This window comes from Rhinolophus sinicus, chromosome 9, assembly GCF_057876585.1.
Source record: "Rhinolophus sinicus isolate RSI-liver-muscle chromosome 9, RSI-T2T, whole genome shotgun sequence".
In the NCBI taxonomy this organism is placed as follows: domain Eukaryota; kingdom Metazoa; phylum Chordata; class Mammalia; order Chiroptera; family Rhinolophidae; genus Rhinolophus; species Rhinolophus sinicus.
The window spans coordinates 996936-1016687 of record NC_142509.1 but is presented as its reverse complement, the minus strand read 5'-3'; the positions used below and the strand labels follow the sequence as shown (position 1 = coordinate 1016687).

The 19752-nt window shown below is 38.0% G+C and overlaps 1 protein-coding gene across 12 annotated transcripts in view; it reads left to right on the top strand.

Moving 5' to 3' along the window:
* LOC109439476 (fibrous sheath-interacting protein 2-like) overlaps nucleotides 1–15029 on the top strand; it is a 162118-nt gene extending 147089 nt beyond the window's left edge. For 10 of the 12 annotated variants that reach the window (XM_088800770.1, XM_088800765.1, XM_088800768.1 and 7 more), the window contains 2 exons: nucleotides 970–1039; nucleotides 3288–3489. In XM_088800770.1, the coding sequence (XP_088656896.1) occupies nucleotides 970–1039; nucleotides 3288–3424 (207 nt within the window). In that variant the 3' untranslated portion in view covers nucleotides 3425–3489. Of the gene's footprint in view, nucleotides 1–969; nucleotides 1040–3287; nucleotides 3490–13344 lie in introns of those variants that run through there. The other 2 variants (XM_088800767.1, XR_016022329.1) reach the window with 2 other exon arrangements.
* Nucleotides 15030–19752: the final 4723 nt, after the last annotated feature.

Genomic DNA, 19752 nt, shown 5'->3' with positions numbered 1-19752 from the left:
TTACACATTAGAGTTATGTGGGAATTTATTTTTAAATATCAGTACCTGCCCCACCATCAGAGGTTTCAATTCAATTGGTGGTATGAATTCCAGGGATTCATATATGTATTTTTTAATTTCCACAGCTCACCCTACCATGCATCCAATGATGAGAATCAGTGCTTTAGATAGTCTTTGCTTCATTCTATTCCTCAGGTATCCTGTTTGAAATATCTTAATACATATGCTGCCTCAAGTCCTCTTGGAGGAACCATGGTAAACCCTTATAAGAATGTCTGGTGGTCTTTACATAATATATACACAACATATTTTATGTTGCATGTATTTAGGCCTTACTTCATTGATTTTTCACTTCCTGTTTTAATTACTAGTATAGTATAATATCCTCAATGAAGCCCAGCCATCTGTCCCAGACTATTTTATGCTTTTGTAAGAAAATTGCTGCTGCTTCATTCAAAGAGGTGATAAAGGCCTACAGAGTAAAGGCAGTATCTGAGCCACGTGCCCTGCCCTACCAGGTCCACACAGTCACTTTATTGCTCTAGATCTCAAAATAGCTAAGATTTCCATAAAAGGAAATTGGAGTTACTTAGTGAACACCCATTTTCTTCCTCTCCTTATCATTGCCTCTATTATTAGAAAATAATTTATAAATTATTATAATTTAACTAAAGGAGGGAGGAGGCAGACAGAGCTGCCATTTTTTGTGACTTTGGTCATCATTTAATGGTAGCCAAGATCCATAGCATCAATCCTCGATATCATAATTGCCACACACACAAAAAAAAAAATCTTGAGCCTATGTCTCAGAGAATAATTCTCTGAGACTGTCTCAGAGACTGCAGTGCACAGATATTATTATGAAAGATGCTGCAATGGTTGTACTAGATCTCTTGAGGATTTCTAGGCATCTGTAGAGTATAGTGTCCAACAAAAGACTAAGTTAAGTACTTTGCTTTGTCTTGGCAGTTTATCAGCATCTTTGAAGGAAACAAAATTATCCGTGGCAGTGTGAATACCTCAAAAGAAGCCATTTCAGGTACGAAATATACTAACCTTTTAATATGCCTGCTGGGATGAATGGCTCCTCCCACTTACACCTATTATCAATATGAGATTGAAATCATATTCTTACTGTTTATATGGATAGCAATTTGCAGTTTATCATGCAGTTCTCTTACTTTAACTCAAACCAACGGGAGGGTGATAGATAATGGAACTAACATTTATTAGGTAATAGCTATCCCCATTTTTATTAATGAGAAAAACTGAGAGTCATTAAGGAGTAAAATGACAGCAGGTTACTCAAAGTCACTCCATAGCACTTAAGCTGCTGAGGTAAGATTCAAACACAGATCTGCCCAACTTCAGACCCTAAGCTTTCAACATAATCATAGTTCACACACTCAAATGTTCACAGGAGACAGGGTAATATAAATAAGAACACTAGGTTGAGCTAAGGGTTTATGTTCCACTGGAGATGGCATGTCCCATCTAAAGGAGGCAGCAGCTACTCAGGTCCAATCATTGACATGCTAGATTGTTGCCAGGTCTTCCAATCCAGGTTTTAGCATTTTTCAAAGGAAGCTAGAAATGGAAGTTTTATGTGAAAATTCCTGACTTTTAAATTTTATCAAATAAGTCAAAGCTTTTGTGGAACACTATGTGGACCAAAAAAAAAAACTTTGTCTATATCCCCTACACTGTACTATTCCCTCTCTGCAAATTAAAGCCCCAGTTTACAAAAAAGGAAATGGAAGTATATAACTGCCTGACACTGTCAAAAAATGTACAGCTTTCAGGGCTCAAAAACAGGTCTTCTGATTTTGATCCTACAATCTTTCTTCCTTCCATAATGTAGTTCCATGTAGTTGCAATTGCATTCCAGAAAAGAGGCCCACGTTGGGTAATAACCAACGATAGCCTATAGTTTTGCTGTGAAAAAGAACAATTAACTGATAAAGATAAGGATTCACTATTGTCTCTGGGAATGAGCCTCATGTATGCTAGGACATCAGCCACCCACCAGTCCGGAACAAGATGCTGGAATCTAATAATGAAAGCAGATTTGGGGCAGTGTCCTCAGTGTGTTTCCAGGAATTGCTCTGCATTAGAGACACCCAGGCAGGATATTTTTTTAACAATGCAGATTCCAGTATCCTCTCCAAACTAGCTAACTGAGTAGTGCCTAGAAATCTGCATTTTTTTTAGCAGACACTTTTTACCTCTCCAATGAGAATTGCAGAAATCTTGCAACAATGCCTCTATCATGTTAGTAAAATTTATATCTTGCTTTTTCAGAATGCACATCTTTCTCTTTCAGCCATGCTTTTGTCTTATTTGCTACAGATTGTAGTCTTTTTGTTTTTAATTCTAATGTCATTTAAAAAATAATAGTACAGTTAAAAAACTAAACTTTTTTTTCTTTATTTATAGCTAAATTTACTGTGAGCTATTTTAGCTTTAACCATAGAAGATTATCTTGCCAGAAAAGATACGTTTAGGTAACTGCAAGAGGTACAGGATTTTGGCATGTACTGGGATTAAGAAAATATGGGCTTTTCTGTGTGTGTTTTCATGTCCTATCACATCTTATCATAAAGTTTCATAAAAGTACATAAATGCTCTCTTCTATATTTACATGTAAAATAATTTTTTAAAATTAAAATATATTCTCTAAGAGTCCATGTGCTGCATAAGTGGTGCAGAAAAAATGAATTCAAATGAATACTCTTATCTCACGTGACAAAAAAACATTGCTTGAAGTTAGTCAACTAAAAATTTACCCCAAATTGATGAGAAATTATGGCAATTTTAGTGCACTTCTGCTTTCACTTGAACACTCTGAAACACACACCCTCACTATATAGAGTTGAAATTTACTTCCCTATGTGAGTATAGCTTATCAGGCTTTTTCACAGTTTTCTGCTAGAAAAAGAAAGGCATTCTTTGCACACCTGACTAGAGAAGCATCAGAGTGCAGTAGGTATAATGATACCACAAGCATCAGGAAGCTGGACTGTATCCCAAACTTGGCCACTCGTGTGATCTTAGGCAAAGTATTTGACATGACCAAGACTCAGTGTCCAAAAAGGGAAACATCATTCTTCCTGTTTCCTTCACAGGAGTGTTGGAAGGATCAAATCTCAAAATAATCTTTGTGTGTTTTTAAATCCATAAAGTATTTTATGAATGTCAATTTATAAATTCTAAATCATCAATGCTCTAGTATGACTATAATATTAAAATGTCTAATAGCCATATTACTTTTTTTGCTTTATCCACAGAAACTCCCAAACCCAGTATTTCAGAACAAGGATCTAAAATGCTGGCAAAGGTATCTTCAGCTCTATCAATGGTATTTTCTCGAGCTAACACCAATGTTTCCAAATCTTCGTCACCACCTCACCAGGAAGAGCACTGAAATTTCTATACCTGATAAAACTTTGCTTACTACCCTTGAAAAATAAAATATTTTTTCAAGCATAACATACTGTCTTATAAGATGATTCATATAATATTGAGCAAATAAATAAATAAATAAGAGCAAAAAAAAGTAAAATATAGGCCTGGGTAAGGGAAGGGTTTGATAAATGCTTTTGCTGAGCATTTTGATAAGTATTTGGTAAGAAGATGCTGAGTGCTAGCATTTAATGAGGAAAAAGGGGCATGTTTGCCCCAATATCTAAGGATCTTGTTTAAAAGATCTAAAAAGGTGGACCAAACAGCCAGAACGTCAGTCATCACCATTGTTTACCTGAATGCTGATTCATAATTTTATAAGGAATGTGATATTTTCTCTTTTGTCTAACATTTTATTGACAGTAACCAGTGCTAAAGCAGAAGCAGCTGAGAAAATTTTGCTTTACAAAATTTGATTTTCTGTTGTAAAGTTAATCAGTGATGTTATGACAGGGAGCTCCAGAGAAAAAGTTGTGAATATACAGCAGAATGTTTACATTCCAATCATAATGAAGTTATTCAATTAGTATTATGATTTAGTTTATTCATAATAATCTCATAAATTATTTGATCTCAAATATCAGACAAAATCACATAACCTATAGATGCAAACCTTTTCAAAAATGACAGTTGATGAGAAATGACTGGCAGTCCAGTTCAAAATTATTTTCAGGAGGTCTTCTGGTCAAAATGGCAGAGTAGGCAAATGCTGTGCTTGCCTCCTCCCGTAACCACATCAAATTTATAACAAAATCACAGAACAACCACACTTGAGAACCATCTAGCTGAACAGAACTCCTACAATAAAGGATATAAAGAAGAAGTCATGATGTGACAGGTAGGAGGGGCAGAAACGAAAAATAGATGGGTTCAACACCCATGTGTTGCATTTAATAAGCATGGGGGATATCTCGGCTACAGAAGTCTCCCCTGAAGAGTAAGAGGCCCTACCCCCACACTGGGGTCCCAGCACAGAGCACCAGTGCTGGGAAGAGGAGTACCCACAACATCCGGTTGTGAAAATCACTGGGAATTGAGTCTGGCAATATGGAGGGTTGCTGGAAACCAAAGTGTCCTCTTAAAGGGCCCCAGCACAGACTCACTTGCTCAAAAGCACTTGTTCAAAGCTCCAGGAAAGAGAGAGCAGCTCGAAAGTATCAAGGATATATGGAGAGAAACTGAACTGTCTGGCTTCAGGGCAGGGCTGCAGGGCAGCTCTCTCTGGGACTAAAGTGCTAGCACGTGCTATTGTTCCTTTGTTGAGCAATCCCCCACACAGCCTGCAAGCACAGACAGGTGCCAAATGTGAGTCCCATCAACTTGGCTAACACCATGTTCCCTTTATCCCCACCCTGGTGATTCCCAGAGACTCCACCTACCCAATCTATGCACTGGCCCAAACATCTTTTAGAGGCTAATCCACATAAGCTGCTGACTACGCCCATGCTGCAGACTTTCCTAAAATTTCTCAAAGGTCCACAAACCCCAAACAAGTAGCGGCTAAATTCAGTGTGTGTGCTGTATCTCTTGCTAAGTAGCCCCAAGCCCAGCACCAGTGGTAGTCAGCCTTGGTTCAAGCATAACCTCTCCAAGGTGCCTCCAAGCCCCACACAGTCATGTACCACAGATCACTGTAGCTCCTACATGGTGGCCCCAGACCAGACAGCAGCTGACCTTTGCCTGCACAAGAGCCCCTCCCAAGAGGTCTCAAAACCAACACACCTAGTGGCCAGCCTCAGACCCTCACACAATTAGCACCAGAAATATAGGCCCAAAGAGTGGACACGGCAGGCACTAAAGCCCCACTAAAGTGAAGCCCACTCTGTGGTGTCAGCCCCTGCACAACAGCTCATCCACTGTAAGAGCCAGTCCTTACAGCCTGTCATCCTGGTGGTCAATCCTACCCGCTGATGTGCCAACAGCAACCAAGGCTCAACTACAATAGGATGGGGCACACAACCCACACAAGAGACAGAGCACGTGGCTCAGATGAACAGGGAGATTGTGTCACTGGGTCCCACAGGACACCTATTACATAAGGTTATTCTGCCAAGACTGGAAGACATAGCAGATCTACAAGATGCACAGAAACAAACACATGGAGGCAGCCAAAATGAGGAGAAAAAGAAACATCCAAATGAAAGAAGAGGACAAAACTCCAGAAAAAGAATGAAACAAAATGGAGGCAAGAGTTCACCAGACTGGTTATGAGGATGTTCAGTGAACTTACAGGAAGAATAGACAATCTCAGTGAGAACTTTAACAAAGAGATAGGAAAATAAAAAAGGAGATAGAAAACATAAAAAAGAACCTGTCATAAATGAAGTACACAATAACTGAAATGAAGAATACATTAGATAGAACCAATAGCAGATAAAACAGAGGATTGAATCAGCAATTTGGATGATAGGGTAGCAGAAAACACCCAATCAGAACAGTAAAAAGAAAAAAAATAGGATAATGTAAGGGACCTCTGTGAGAACATCAAGCCTAACGACATCTGTATCATAAATATACCATAAGGAAAAGAAAGAGCAAGGAACTGAAAGCGTATTTGAAGAAATAATGACTGAAAACTCCCTAACCTGGCCAAGGAAATAGACATACAAGTCCAGGAAGTGCAGAGAGTCCCAAACAAGATGAACCTAGAGGTCTACACAAAGACATATCATAATAAAATTATTAAAAATAAACATTTTAAAAGTAGGAAGAGAAAAGCATTTAGTTACCTACAAAGGAGTCCCCATAAAACTGACAGCTGATTTCTCAAACAGAAATTTTGCAGAAGGGACTAGCAGAAAATATTCAAAGTGATGAAAAGTAAGAACTTACAACCAAGACTACTCTACCCAGCAAAGCTATCATTTAAAATTGAAGGAAACGTAAAGAGCTCCCCAGAGAAGAAACAGCTAAAGGAGTTCATCACCACCAAACTATTATTACAAAAGAAATGTTGAAGGGACTTTCAAAAAGAAAGAAAAAAATATATATGGATAAGAAGATACTACAAAGAAAACAAATTCTCACTGACAAGCAAATAACTAATAAAAGCAGTGGATCAACCAACACTAAAGCTAGTATAAAGGTTAAAAGGTGAAAATAGGAAGACCATGTGTAATAACAACAGTAAATTAATGGACATATGAACACACACACACACACACACACACACACAAATATGTGAAAAAATGACAAACATAAATATGGAGGGGGTGAGTAAAAATCGTACTCATAGTAAAAAGTGTTTGAACTTAAGTGACCATCAACTTAAAATAGTCTGCTACAAACATATCTTGGGATATATGAAGCACATGGTAACCACAAACCCAAAATCTACATACATGACAAAGAGAAAGGAATGCAAATACAGCACTACAGAAAGTCATCAACATACAAGACAGCAAAAGAATAAAAAAGGAAGACAGAAGACCTACAAAAAACAATGAGAAAACAATGAATAGGTTGACAATAACTACTGTATTTTGCCATGTATAATGTACACTTTTCTGTCCAAATTTGTGAGGGAGAAATAAGGATGCGCATTATACATGGGTAGTACTAATTCAATACCTATACAAATGTTTTTAATTATTTTATTTATGCGTAAGAGTTAAAAGCATAATAATAAATAAATCCTAAAGTTCCTCTATGATAAAAAAACAAGTACCTAAATATAAACATATACAAATTTAGATTAAAATGAAAGATTTTTTTTTCTGAAATTTTGGGCCCAAAACATGGGTGTGCATTATACATGGGAGCTCATTACACACGGCAAATATGGTCCATACCACGTTTCCCTGAAAATAAGACCTAGCCAGGCTATCACGCTAATGCCTCTTTTGGAGCAAAATTTAGTGTAAGACCTGATCTTATTTTACCATAATAAAAGACTTGGTCTTATATTAATTTTTGCTCCAAAAGACGCATTAGAGCTGATTGTCTGGCTATTTCTTATTTTTGGGAAAACAGGGTACCTATCAATAATTACTTTAAATATAAATGGATTAAATGATCCAATCAAAAGATGAATGGATAAAGAAGATATGGTACATACAAGGTCTGACAATTAAGTTCACGAACTCATCCTAAAAAAAGTGCTATATACCTTATTGCTGAATACCACTACGGTTACCTTGAAGTACTTTCTTTGGGAAGCTATGCACTGACACCAGTGCCTAGTCCACCCTACAAAGCAATTTTGGAACTCTTTTTCTGGAATGGCCATCAGCCATCATCATATTACCCATGATATCCTGAATGTCATCAAAATGTCTTCCTTTCAATATTTCCTTTATCTTCAGGTAAAGAAAGAAGTCATTGGGGGCCAGATCAGGTGAATGGGGGGGGGTTCCAATACAGTTATTTATTTACTGGCTAAAAACTCCCTTACAGACGGTGCTGTTTGAGCTGGTGTATTGTTGTGATGTGAGAGTCATGAATTGTTGGCGAAAATTTTAGGTCTTCTAACTTTTTCACGCAGCCTTTTCAGCACTTTCAAATAGTAAACTTGATCAACTGTTTGTCCAGTGGGTACAAATTCATAATGAAGAATCTCTCTGATATCAAAACAAGGTTCGCAACATCACTGCAACTAGCTTACAAACTTGTCATCAGTCCTCCTATATACAGTGGAATATTACCCAGCCATAAAAAGGATTGTATCATTTGCAACAACATGGTTGGACCTAGAGGGTGTTATGCTAAGTAAAATAAGGCAGACAGAGGAAGACAAATACCATATGGTTTCACTTATATATGGTATCTAAAAAACACAATAAATAAACAAACAAAACAAAAACAATCTCAGATACACAGAACAAACTGATGGTTGCCAGATGTGAGGAGGATCGTGGGGATGGGTGAAAAAGGTGAAGAGATTATAAGTACAAATTGGCAGTTACAAAATAGTCATGGGGATGTAAAATACAGCATAGAAAATATAGCCAATAATATTGTAATAACTATGGATATGTGTTTTCAGGTGGGTGCAAGGCTTATCAGGGAGATCACTTTGTTTAAGTTACATAAATGTCTAACCACTATGCTGTACACTTGAAACTAATATAATATTGAATCTCAACGATAATTAAACATTTTTTAAATTTCTTAAATAAAAAATAAAAAAAATAAATGTTTTGTCCCATGGTGGGGTGGGGGGAAAACTGCTTTTCAGAGAACTATTTCTCCCAGTGTGTATAAATTGACAGTCGTGTTGAAAGTAACCTTACAGATGTTATCCAAATCACTGATGTTCCCCAGCCTTAGATATCGCAAAATTTTAAGCTGCCTTTTAACATAACAGAAGATTTTACTGTAAAATTTTGTATCAAAGCTTTTATCCGTGTTTTCAAATGTTGATAAGAAAATTATCAAATTTCCAGCAGGTGAAATACATTCTTTAATACAAAATTTTGTATCAAAGCTTTTATCCTGTCTGACTTATTTCACTCAGCATTACACTCTCAAGATCCATCCATGTTGTCACAAATGTTCCTATATCATCTTTTCTTACCGCCGAATAGTATTCCGTTGTGTATATATACCACAACTTCTTTATCAATTCATCTATCGAAGGACATTTTGGTTGTTTCCATGTCTTGGCCACTGTAAACAAAGCTGCTGTGAACATTGGAGCACACGTGTCTTTATGTATAAATGTTTTCAGATTTTTGGGTAGGTACCCAGGAGAGGGATTGCTGGGTCATATGGTAATTCTATTCGTAATTTTTTGAGGAACCTCCACACTGCCTTCCATAGCGGCTGCACCAGTCTGCATTCCCACCAACAGTGTATGAGGGTTCCTTTTTCTCCACAGCCTCTCCAGCATTTGTTACTATTTGTCTTGTTGATGATAGCCATTCTGACTGGGGTGAGGTGATATCTCATTGTGGTTTTTATTTGCATTTCTCTGATGATTAGTGATGTTGAGCATTTTTTCATATGTCTATTTGCCATTTGTATGTCCTCTTTGGAGAAATGTCTCTTCAGGTCCTCTGCCTATTTTTCAATTGGGTTGTTTGTTTTTTTGTTGTTGAGTTTCATGAGTTCCTTGTATATTTTGGATATTAGCCCCTTATCGGAGGCACTGTTTGCTACAATCTTCTCTCATTCAGTTGGTTGCCTCTTTATTTTGTCGATGGTTTCTTTTGCTTTAGCACTTTCTTATTCTGTCTCGGATTGCCCAGTCAGAGGGAAACCAGCTGACATGTCCTGAGACAGCCCTCTAGAAAGGTCACATAAATGTCTAGGAGTAGATTTTCAGAGGCATGCCAAAAATCACAAGAGAGAACTTGGAAGTGACTCCTACCCTAGCAGAAATAGGAGACAACTGCAGTTCCAGCTGATACATTGATTGCAGTCTTTTGAGACACCATCAGTCAGAAGCACCCTGAAAATCTGCCTGGCTTCCTCACTGATACAAACTGTGAAATAATAAATGTTTGCTGTTTTCAACCACTAAGTTTCGGAGTAATTTACTAGGCAGCAATAGATTGCTAACACAGATTTTGTTGCCTGAATGTGGAGATTGCCATTACAAAAACATAAAATATGGGAATAACTTTGAAATTGAGCAGTCGACTTTGAGGGCAGTGTTAGTAAACACTTAAAGTGCCTTGAACGTGCTGTTTGTAGAATTTTGGACTTTTGAGTGTGCTGTGGGTGAGGGGTTACAGGAAAGTGAGCAACATCTCTTTGAAAAGTAGAAGAAGGGGAGTCCTTGTTATTTAGTGGTAAAAAGATTAGCACGCTAAACTGGATTGTACAGAAAATAGAAAATGTGCTTAATGAATCGGGTGACCTCACTAAAGAAATGCCTAAGAAAAGTTTTGAAGGTACAGCCTTTTTTTTTCCTTCTACTAATACTGAAATACAACAGAAAAGAGGTAAATTGAAAGAAAGACTTAAAAAGAGCCAGAACTTCATTGTTTAAAAAATCTTCAGTCTCTCCAAGACAGCACATGATGCTAAAATTAAAAAAACACCAAATGAGAAAAGGTCTTTGGGCCTCCCTAATTCTATTTGCAGGAAGCAGGCTATATTTGTTTAGTTGCAAAAGAGTAATGCTTTTCATGCAAAAGCAAACATGACACACAGGGTGAAGATGTCACATAAGGCGCACCAAGTATCCAGAGAGCAGATGTTACTGCAAAAGGAAATTATTCCTGGGCCTTGAGACATAAACAAGGAGCTTCCGACATTTGGATAGATTTTAGAATTCTTATGGACAAGCGACTGCTTGTTGCATCCCCCCCTTTTAAACTAGAATGTCTATGGCAGTTATCCTATGCAGATAACAAGTCCTTTGGGTGCCCTGGTTCTACAGATTGAGAGGAACTATAATTAAAGAACTGTACTTTAAATTTAAAGGGCTTCATCCATGTAGGGATCTGATTTAGATGAGTTGCTTCAATAATGGGATAAAGAGCTCTCTAAAGAGAAAGATATGATATATATCAGAGAATCAAATTGTCTTGAGATGGAAAAAAAGTTTGTAAAAACTATTCAAACTACATTAATTTCTTAAAGGCATAAGGAGAAAAATGTAAAGTTTATAACACTTTGAAATAAAAAGAAACAGTTAATTTTTAACCTAAAGTCAGGAAAAAATGATAAACAAATTCGTCCATTGGTATTCTTAAACATAATTTCTTCCAAAGTTGCAAAAATAAATCATTTTTATTTTATACCTCAAAATTGCGTCAGTGCTAGATTTCTCAAACATTAGAGGTGGCAATTTGCTTCAGAGTAGAATTAATGGAAAATATAAATAAAGATTATGTGAAGCAATTTTAAAGAGGAGTTACTTGGAGATTATGACTATATTATGAAAATCTTAGTATTTTATTTAGAAATAAAAGAGAAATAAAAGATATATAGGAAAATAAAAAGGCACTTCTCCTTAAAGGTATATATTTTTATAAAATGTTAATATAAATATACTTTTAAGAATAAGAGGACTGTAAATTGGTGAAGCCACTATGGAATACAGTATGGAAGGTCCTCAAAAAATTAAAAATAGAATTATGATCCAACAATTCCACTTCAGGGTATTTATCTAAAGAAAATAAAAACACTCAAACAGACATATGCACTCCATGTTTATTGAAGCATTATTTACAATAGCAAAGATATGTGTCCATTGATGAATGAAGAGATAAAGAAGATGTGATACACACACATGCATAGGCACAGGGTGAAATATTATTTAGCCATAATAAGGAATGAAATCTTGATATTTGCAACAATTAAATGAGGGCATTACGCTAGGTGAAATAGTCACACAGAGTAAGAAAGCCACAATTTTGGAAGAGATAAACTTGACCAGCATGTTAAAGAGGCAAGGTCCCAATAGGATTAGCCCAAGGATAATGAGAAGTGGAACGAGTAAAGGTGAGAGAACAGTTTAACTAGGCTCCCGAAGACTGAGAAAGGCATCCCTGGAGGTTGTAAGAGGAAAACTGCAGCTCGTACAATAAAGATATTAAGAGGAGCTGCAGGAGTCTGGGGTTAGTTATGAGTAGTTATCAGGCCTGAGAGAGTGACACATCTGTCTGTTCGAAAAGGAGCTTAAGGTCTTCAATCAAATCACGGGAACAGAAGCAATAGCACTTTTTTGTGTGTTTTTTTCTGGGGAGTGCTGTGGAGACTTTAATAAAACAGGGAGGGTTGAACTCGAAGGGTAAAAAGGCCTGGGCATAGGAAATGTGTGACCATTTTCCATTGTGGTGACAGAAGTTATATTTGAGTCAGGCAGTGTTGTAGTAAAAGATAAGTCAGTTGGATGGGATTGACTGTATGTTGAGCCTGATGACATGTAAGATGTGGAGGAGACAAACAAGATACATAGACTTCGCAGACAGCAAATGTGCGGCCCCCATGGTCCCAATAGATGGAGTGAGAAGGGTGAGGAGGGAGCCACCCATTAAGGGGAGAATAAGAGGTTGTGGGGTCCCAAATCCCAGTGTTCAACCCCGTGAACACGAGTACGAGAGATGACTTTCAGACTGGGCGTCCCCAAGACTGGGTGGATCTGGACCCCTGGGGCAAGAAGAACCTTCTGGCCTAGCGCTAGGACTTTCGTGGAACCGAAGAACAGTGAGAGAGAATCAGAAGGTCCGATCCACGAATAGAAGGTTTCATTCACCCGATGAGAATTTGGCCTGCTGTTGTCTGGGATGTCAGCAAGGAAAGGGAGAAAGTCCCCAGTGCATGCTTCTGGCAGGTTTGGGAGGGTAGCCGGAGAGCGTATCAAGCCCGGGGGGAGGGAGAAGAGAAAGAGCAGGGACGATCGTGTATGGCCTCATGTATGGACTGAACTCAGTTAGTGGCGTTGAGCTGGAACTACAGATCTGACCCAAGGGGGAGAAAGTGGTTATGGAGTCAATCTCGGGAAAGGGCTGGAAGCCTTGCAAAAGAGTAGTTTATAGCTTTAATAGACTTGATTTTGCAAAAGATAAACTTGACCAGCAAGTAAAAGAGGCAAGGTCCCAATAGGATTAGCCCTAGGATAATGAGAAGTGGAACGAGTAAAGGTGAGAGAACAGTTTAACTAGGCTCCCTAAGATTGAGAAAGGCATCCCGGCAGTTGTAAGTAAAGAGGAAAACTGGAACAATTAACTGTATTTGTCCTATTGATTGAACCTCCCTTCATCCAACTTATGTTCTTGCTGTGTGTGTGTGTGTGTGTGTGTGTGTGTGTGTGTGTGTGTGTGTGTATTAGAGAGAGACAGAGAGAGAGAGAGAAAGAGAGAGAGAGAGAGAGAGAGAGAGAGAGAGAGAGGACATCAGAAAAGATTTTGCCAAATGCCTTGCTGAAGTTTTTTAGTCAAATTTTGAAATAATTTAATGGTGAGGCATGATGTTCTTTGTTTGTCGCAGATCAGAGCAGATGGATCAAGAGGATAAAAAAGATGAGGAAGGGATGTTGGAAATAATGGCGGCATGACGTGAGCCTCTGTAAAGCTCCCCTGGAATTTACAATGAATCGAACAACAATAACTCCACAAAGGACTCCTTGCACAGCAGACAGGCAAGACGAAGAGGCCTACTACCGAAGTCACCTACAGGTGGGCGAATCATGCAAGCGGGGGAGGAGAGAAGGGAGAAGTGTGAAGACAGAGCCGTGTGGGCACAGCACACAGACCTAGCTCAGTGCTCCGAGCTCGCTGCATCCCGGAACTACCGCAGCTGTGGGAGAGGGAAGAACTCCGACTGCTAGGGCTCCGCATGTGGCCCACAGGGATGAGGGGGCAGCATATAACACAGCTGAACCCAACGCTCACGGCAGAGACCTTGGAGAAAAGACTGAGGGAAGAAGGCTGAAAACGGTGGTTTAAGCCCTCACTGCCGAACAGAGAACGGAAGCCTTCGGCACTGAGACTAGCCACCCCTTCCCTACCCTCCAAGAGCTTGCCCCGCCCCCACCTACCCTGTGCTAGAAACAGAACAGTAGCAGTGTCAGATCAAAAGAATAGAATATTTGCTGTTCTGAGAACTGTGGACCACATACACACATTCGCAGCCCAACTAGTTCCGGCAAAGGGGAGAGAGCTGTGGAAGCAGGACTGGCTGTGGTGGTGGTCGCTGCCATTGCTCTGGACCACCTCTCACAACTCACCCCGCCCCTGGCCCCACCTATCTGGGAGGATCCCTGCAGGAGTAAACAGAACTGCAGAACTATATGGGCTCTGAATCTGGAGCTGGAAGAGCTTTGGGACATCACAAGCTCTCAGCATACCCACCGGGACACTGCACGCTGTCACCCAGGTGAACTATTAACAGAGAAGAGCCCATCTCCCAGGGAACCCCCCCACTCTGTGAGAAGCTGGAACAGTGCAGAGAAAACATAGCACTACCATGTGGGAGAAGAAAAATAAGCTGCAGTCGGAGAAAAAATAAAACATTCTACCAACAAGTACTGGAAAACAAAAGAAAGACCGCTTCCTATCAACCTGTTGCACAAGCCACTCCTGTAGAAGTCTAGGAAGAGAAATAGTAAATCAGTATTTGCGATGAATAACCAAGGCAACAAGATAGCTCAGAAAGAAAGTGAAAAGTCTCCAGAAAAGGCACTTAAAGATACAGAAATATGTGACTTAAATTACAGAGAATTCAAGACTGCAGTTCTGAAAAAACTCAACGAGATGCAAGAAAACACAGGTAGGTAGTTAAATGAACTCAGAAACACAATCAAAGAACAGCATGAGCACGTTACAAAAGAGATTGAAATTAAAAAAAAACAACAAATAGAATTTCTGGAGATTAAGAACTCAATAGAAGAAATTAAGAACGAAATAACCAGCTTAGGTAGTAGACTTGGACAGATGAAGGAAAGAATCAGTGACATCGAAGATAGAAACCTGGAAATGACACAGATGGAAGAAGAAAGAGACTTGAGACTTAAAAGAAATGAAAGAACTCTCAAGAACTTTCTGACTCCATCAGAAAGGGCAATATAAGAATAATGAGCATACCAGAAGGAGAAGAACGAGAGAAGGGAACAGAGAATATATTCAAACAAATTGTCGATGAGAACTTCCCAAATTTGCGGACAGAACTGGACCCTCGAATCCAAGAGGCAAATAGAACACCTAGTTACCTCAATCCCAACAGGCCTTCTCCAAGGCACATTGTATTGAAGCTGTCTAAAATCAACGATAAAGAAAGAATCCTCAAGGCAGCCAGGGAAAAGAAGACGGTAACTTACAAAGGAAAGCCCATTAGATTATCATCAGATTTTTCAGCAGAAACTCTACAAGCCAGGAGGGAGTGGAACCAAATATTCAAACTATTGAAAGAGAGAAATTATGAGCCAAGAATAATCTATCCAGCAAAGATAACCTTTAGATATGAAGGAGGAATAAAGACCTTTCCAGACATACTGAAGCTGAGGGAATTCTCTAATACACGACCTGCACTACAAGAAATACTAAAGGAGGCTATTCAACCACCATCAACAGGGACAATTTGTGGCAACCAAAACATAAAAAGGGCCTGAATCGGAATACGGGAATGGAGAAAGTAAGCGTGCTGAAGAAAATGCAATACTCTAAATATCAAACTTTCTTTTACATAAACTTAAGGGTAAACACTCAAAAAAAATCCAGAACTGAAATATATACTGTAATAAAAGAAGAAACAGAGACAAACATCATAGAATACCACACAGAAATAATAGGCAACAACAAAAAGGCAAAGAAACAATGGAGACACAGCCTTACCAGAACACTAAAGATAGAATGACAGGAAATCCTCACATATCAATAATCACCCTAAATATAAATGGACTGAACTCACCAATAAAAAGGCACAGAGTAGCAGATTGGATCAAAAAACTAAACCCAACCATATACTGTCTCCAAGAGACACATCTCAGCTACAAGGACAAGCATAGACTCAAAGTGAAAGGGTGGAAATTGATACTCCAAGCAAATGGTACCCAGAGAAAATCAGATGTAGCCATAGTGATATCACATGAAACAGACTTCAAGGTGAAAAAGATAACAAGAGAGAAAGATGGACATTTCATAATGGTGAAGGGGACTATACAACAAAAGGACATAGCAGTCATCAATATGCATGCCCCCATTCAGAGAAAACCGAAATATATCAAGCAACTACTAACAGAACTAAAGGGAGAAATTGACCAAAACACAGTTAAACCAGGGGACTTAAATACATCATTGACAGCTATGCATAATAATTTTTTTTTTAATTAAATTTATTGGGGTGACAATTGTTAGTAAAATTACATAGATTTCAGGTGTACAATTCTGTATTACATCATCTATAAATCCCATTGTGTGTTCACCACCCAGAGTCAGTTCTCCTTCCATCACCATATATTCGATCCCCCTTACCCTCATCTCCCACCCCCCACCCCCCGCACCCGTTACCCTCTGGCAACCACTAAACTATTGTCTGTGTCTATGAGTTCCTGTTTCTCATTTGTTTGTCTTGTTCTTTTGTTGTTTTTGGTTTATATACCACATATCAGTGAAATCCTATGGATAGATCATCCAAACAGAAAATAAATAACAAAATAGCAGCCCTAAATGACACATTAGATGAAATGGACATAATTGACATTTATACAGCACTTCATCCTAAAATATCAAACTATACATTCTTTTCTAGTGTACATGGACCATTCTCAAGGATAGACCATATATTGGGACACAAAATCATCCTCAGCAAATTTAAGAAGATTGAAATCATACCAAGCATATTCTCTGATCACAAGGCTTTGAAATTGGATATCAACTGCAAAAAGAAAGCAGGAAAAAACACAAATACATGGAGATTAAACAACATACTTTTAAAGAACGACTGGGTAAAAGAAGAAATTAGAGGAGAGATCAAAAGATGCATAGAAACAAATGACAATGAAAATACATCCTACCACAATTTTTGGGATGCAGCAAAAGCAGTTTTAAGAGGGAAATTTATATCATTACAGGCCTATCTCAAGAAACAAGAAAAATCCCAAATAAATAACTTCATGTTGCACTTTAAAGAACTAGAAAAAGAAGAAAAAGTGAAACCCAAGGTCAGCAGAGGAAAGCAAATAACAAAAATTAGAGCAGAACTAAATGAAATAGAGAACAAAAAGACAGAAAAAATTAATGTGACAAAGAGCTGGTTCTTTGAAAAGATTAACAAAATTGACAAACCCTTGGCTAGACTCACTAAGATAAAAAGAGAGAAGACACTAATTAACAAAATCAGAAACGGAAAAGGGGAAGTTATCATGGACACCACAGAAATACAAAGGTTCATCCAAGAATACTATGAAGGACTATACGCCACCAAATTCAATAGCCTAGAAGAAATGGACAAGTTCCTAGAAACAGATAGACTTCCAAGGCTGAACCATGAAGAACTGGAAAATCTAAACAGACCAACACCAGTAAGAAATTGAATCAGTCATCCAAAACCTTCCCAAAAGCAAAAGTCCGGTACCAGATGGCTTCACTAGTGAATTCTACCAAACCTTCAAAGAGGATCTAATACAATCCTGCTCAAACTCTTCCCAAAAATTTAAGAAGAGACAGTACTCCCTAACTCATTTTATGAGGCCAACATTACCCTGATACTGAAACCTGGTAAGGACAGCACAAAGAAAGAAAACTTCAGACCAATATCTCTAATGAATACCGATGCAAAAATCCTAAATAAAATTCTAGCAAACCAAATACAACAATGCATTAAAAAGATTATTCATCACGACCAAGTGGGGTTCATCCCCGGGGCACAAGGATGGTTCAACATCTGCAAATCCATCAATATGCTACATCACATAAACCAAATAAAGGACAAAAATCATATGATTATATCAATTGATGCAGAAAAAGCATTTGATAAGATACAACATACATTTATGATTAAAACACTTAATAAAATAGGTATAGAAGGAAAATACCTTAACATAATAAAGGCCATATATGACAAGCCCTCTGCTAATCTCATAATTAATGGTGAAAAACGGAAGCCCTTTGCTTTATGTTCAGGAACACGACAGGGCTGTCTCCTATCACCTCTGCTTTTCAACATAGTGTTGGAAGTCCTTGCCAGAACAATCAGGCAAGAGAAAGAAATAAAAGGCATCCAAATTGGGAATGGAGAAGTTAAATTATCACTCTTTGCAGATGACATAATGCTATATATAGAAAACCCTAAATACTCCACCAAAAAGCTATTAGAAACAATCAACAAATACAGTAAAGTTGCTGGCTACAAAATCAACATACAAAAGTCCACTGCTTTCCTATATACTAACAATGAAATCTCAGAAAAAGAAATACAAAAAACAATTCCTTTTGCAATTGCAGAAAAAAGAGTAAAATACCTAGGAATAAACTTAACCAAGGCTGTGAAAGACCTATATGCTGAAAACTATAAGACATTTTTGAAAGAAATTGAAGAAGACACAAAGAAATGGAAAGACATTCCGTGCTCATGGATTGGAAGAATCAACATAGTTAAAATTTCCATGTTACCCAAAGCAATATACAGATTCAATGCAATCCCCATCAAAATCCCAATGGCATTTTTTAAAGAAATAGAACAAAAAATCATCAGATTTGTATAGAACCACAAAAGACCCCGAATAGCCAAAGCAATCTTAAGAAAAAAGAACAATAATGGAGGTATCACACTTCCTGACTTTGGCTTGTACTACAGGGCTACAATAATCAAAACAGCATGGTATTGGCAGAAAAACAGACACATAAACCAATGGAATAGAATTGAGAACCCAGAAATAAAACCACATAAATAAGGACAGATAATGTTTGATTAAGAATTAAAAAAACATACAATTGAGAAAAGACAGCCTCTTCAATAAATGGTGCTCGGAGAATTGGATAGCCACTTGCATAAGAATGAAACTGGACTGCTATCTGTCACCATGTACCAAAATTAATTCAAATTGGATCAAAGACTTAAGCATAAGACATGACACAATAAACTGCATAGAAGGAAACATAGGTACTAAACTTATGGACCTTGGGTTCAAAGAGCGTTTTATGATTTTGACTCCAAAGGCAAGGGAAGTAAAAGCTAAAATAAATGAATGGGACTATATGAAACTTAAAAGCTTCTGCACAGGAAAAGAAACTATCGACAAAATAAAGAGGCAACCAACTGAATGGGAGAAGATTTTTGCAAACAGTGCCTCCGATAAGGGGCTAATATCCAAAATATACAAGGAACTCATGCAACTCAACAACAAAAAAACAAACAACCCAATTGAAAAATGGGCAGAGGACCTGAAGAGACATTTCTCCAAAGAGGACATACAAATGGCAAATAGACATATGAAAAAATGCTCAACATCACTAATCATCAGAGAAATGCAAATAAAAACCACAATGAGATATCACTTCAGTCAGAAGGGCTATCATCAACAAGACAAATAGTAACAGGTGTTGGTGAGGCTGTGGAGCAAATGGAACCTTCATACACTGTTGGTGGGAATGCAGACTGGTGTAGCCGTTATGGAAGGCAGTGTGGAGGTTCCTCAAAAAATTATTAATTGAATTACCATATGACTCAGCAATCCCTCTCCTGGGTAGCTACCAAAAAAATCTGAAAACATTTATACATAAAGACACGTGTGCTCCAACGTTCATTGCAGCTTTGTTTACGGTGGCCAAGACATGGAAACAACCAAAATGTCCTTCAATAGATGAATGGATAAAGAAGTTGTGGTATATACACAATGGAATACTATTCGGCATTAAGAAAAGATGATATAGGAACATTTGCGACAACATGGATGGATAT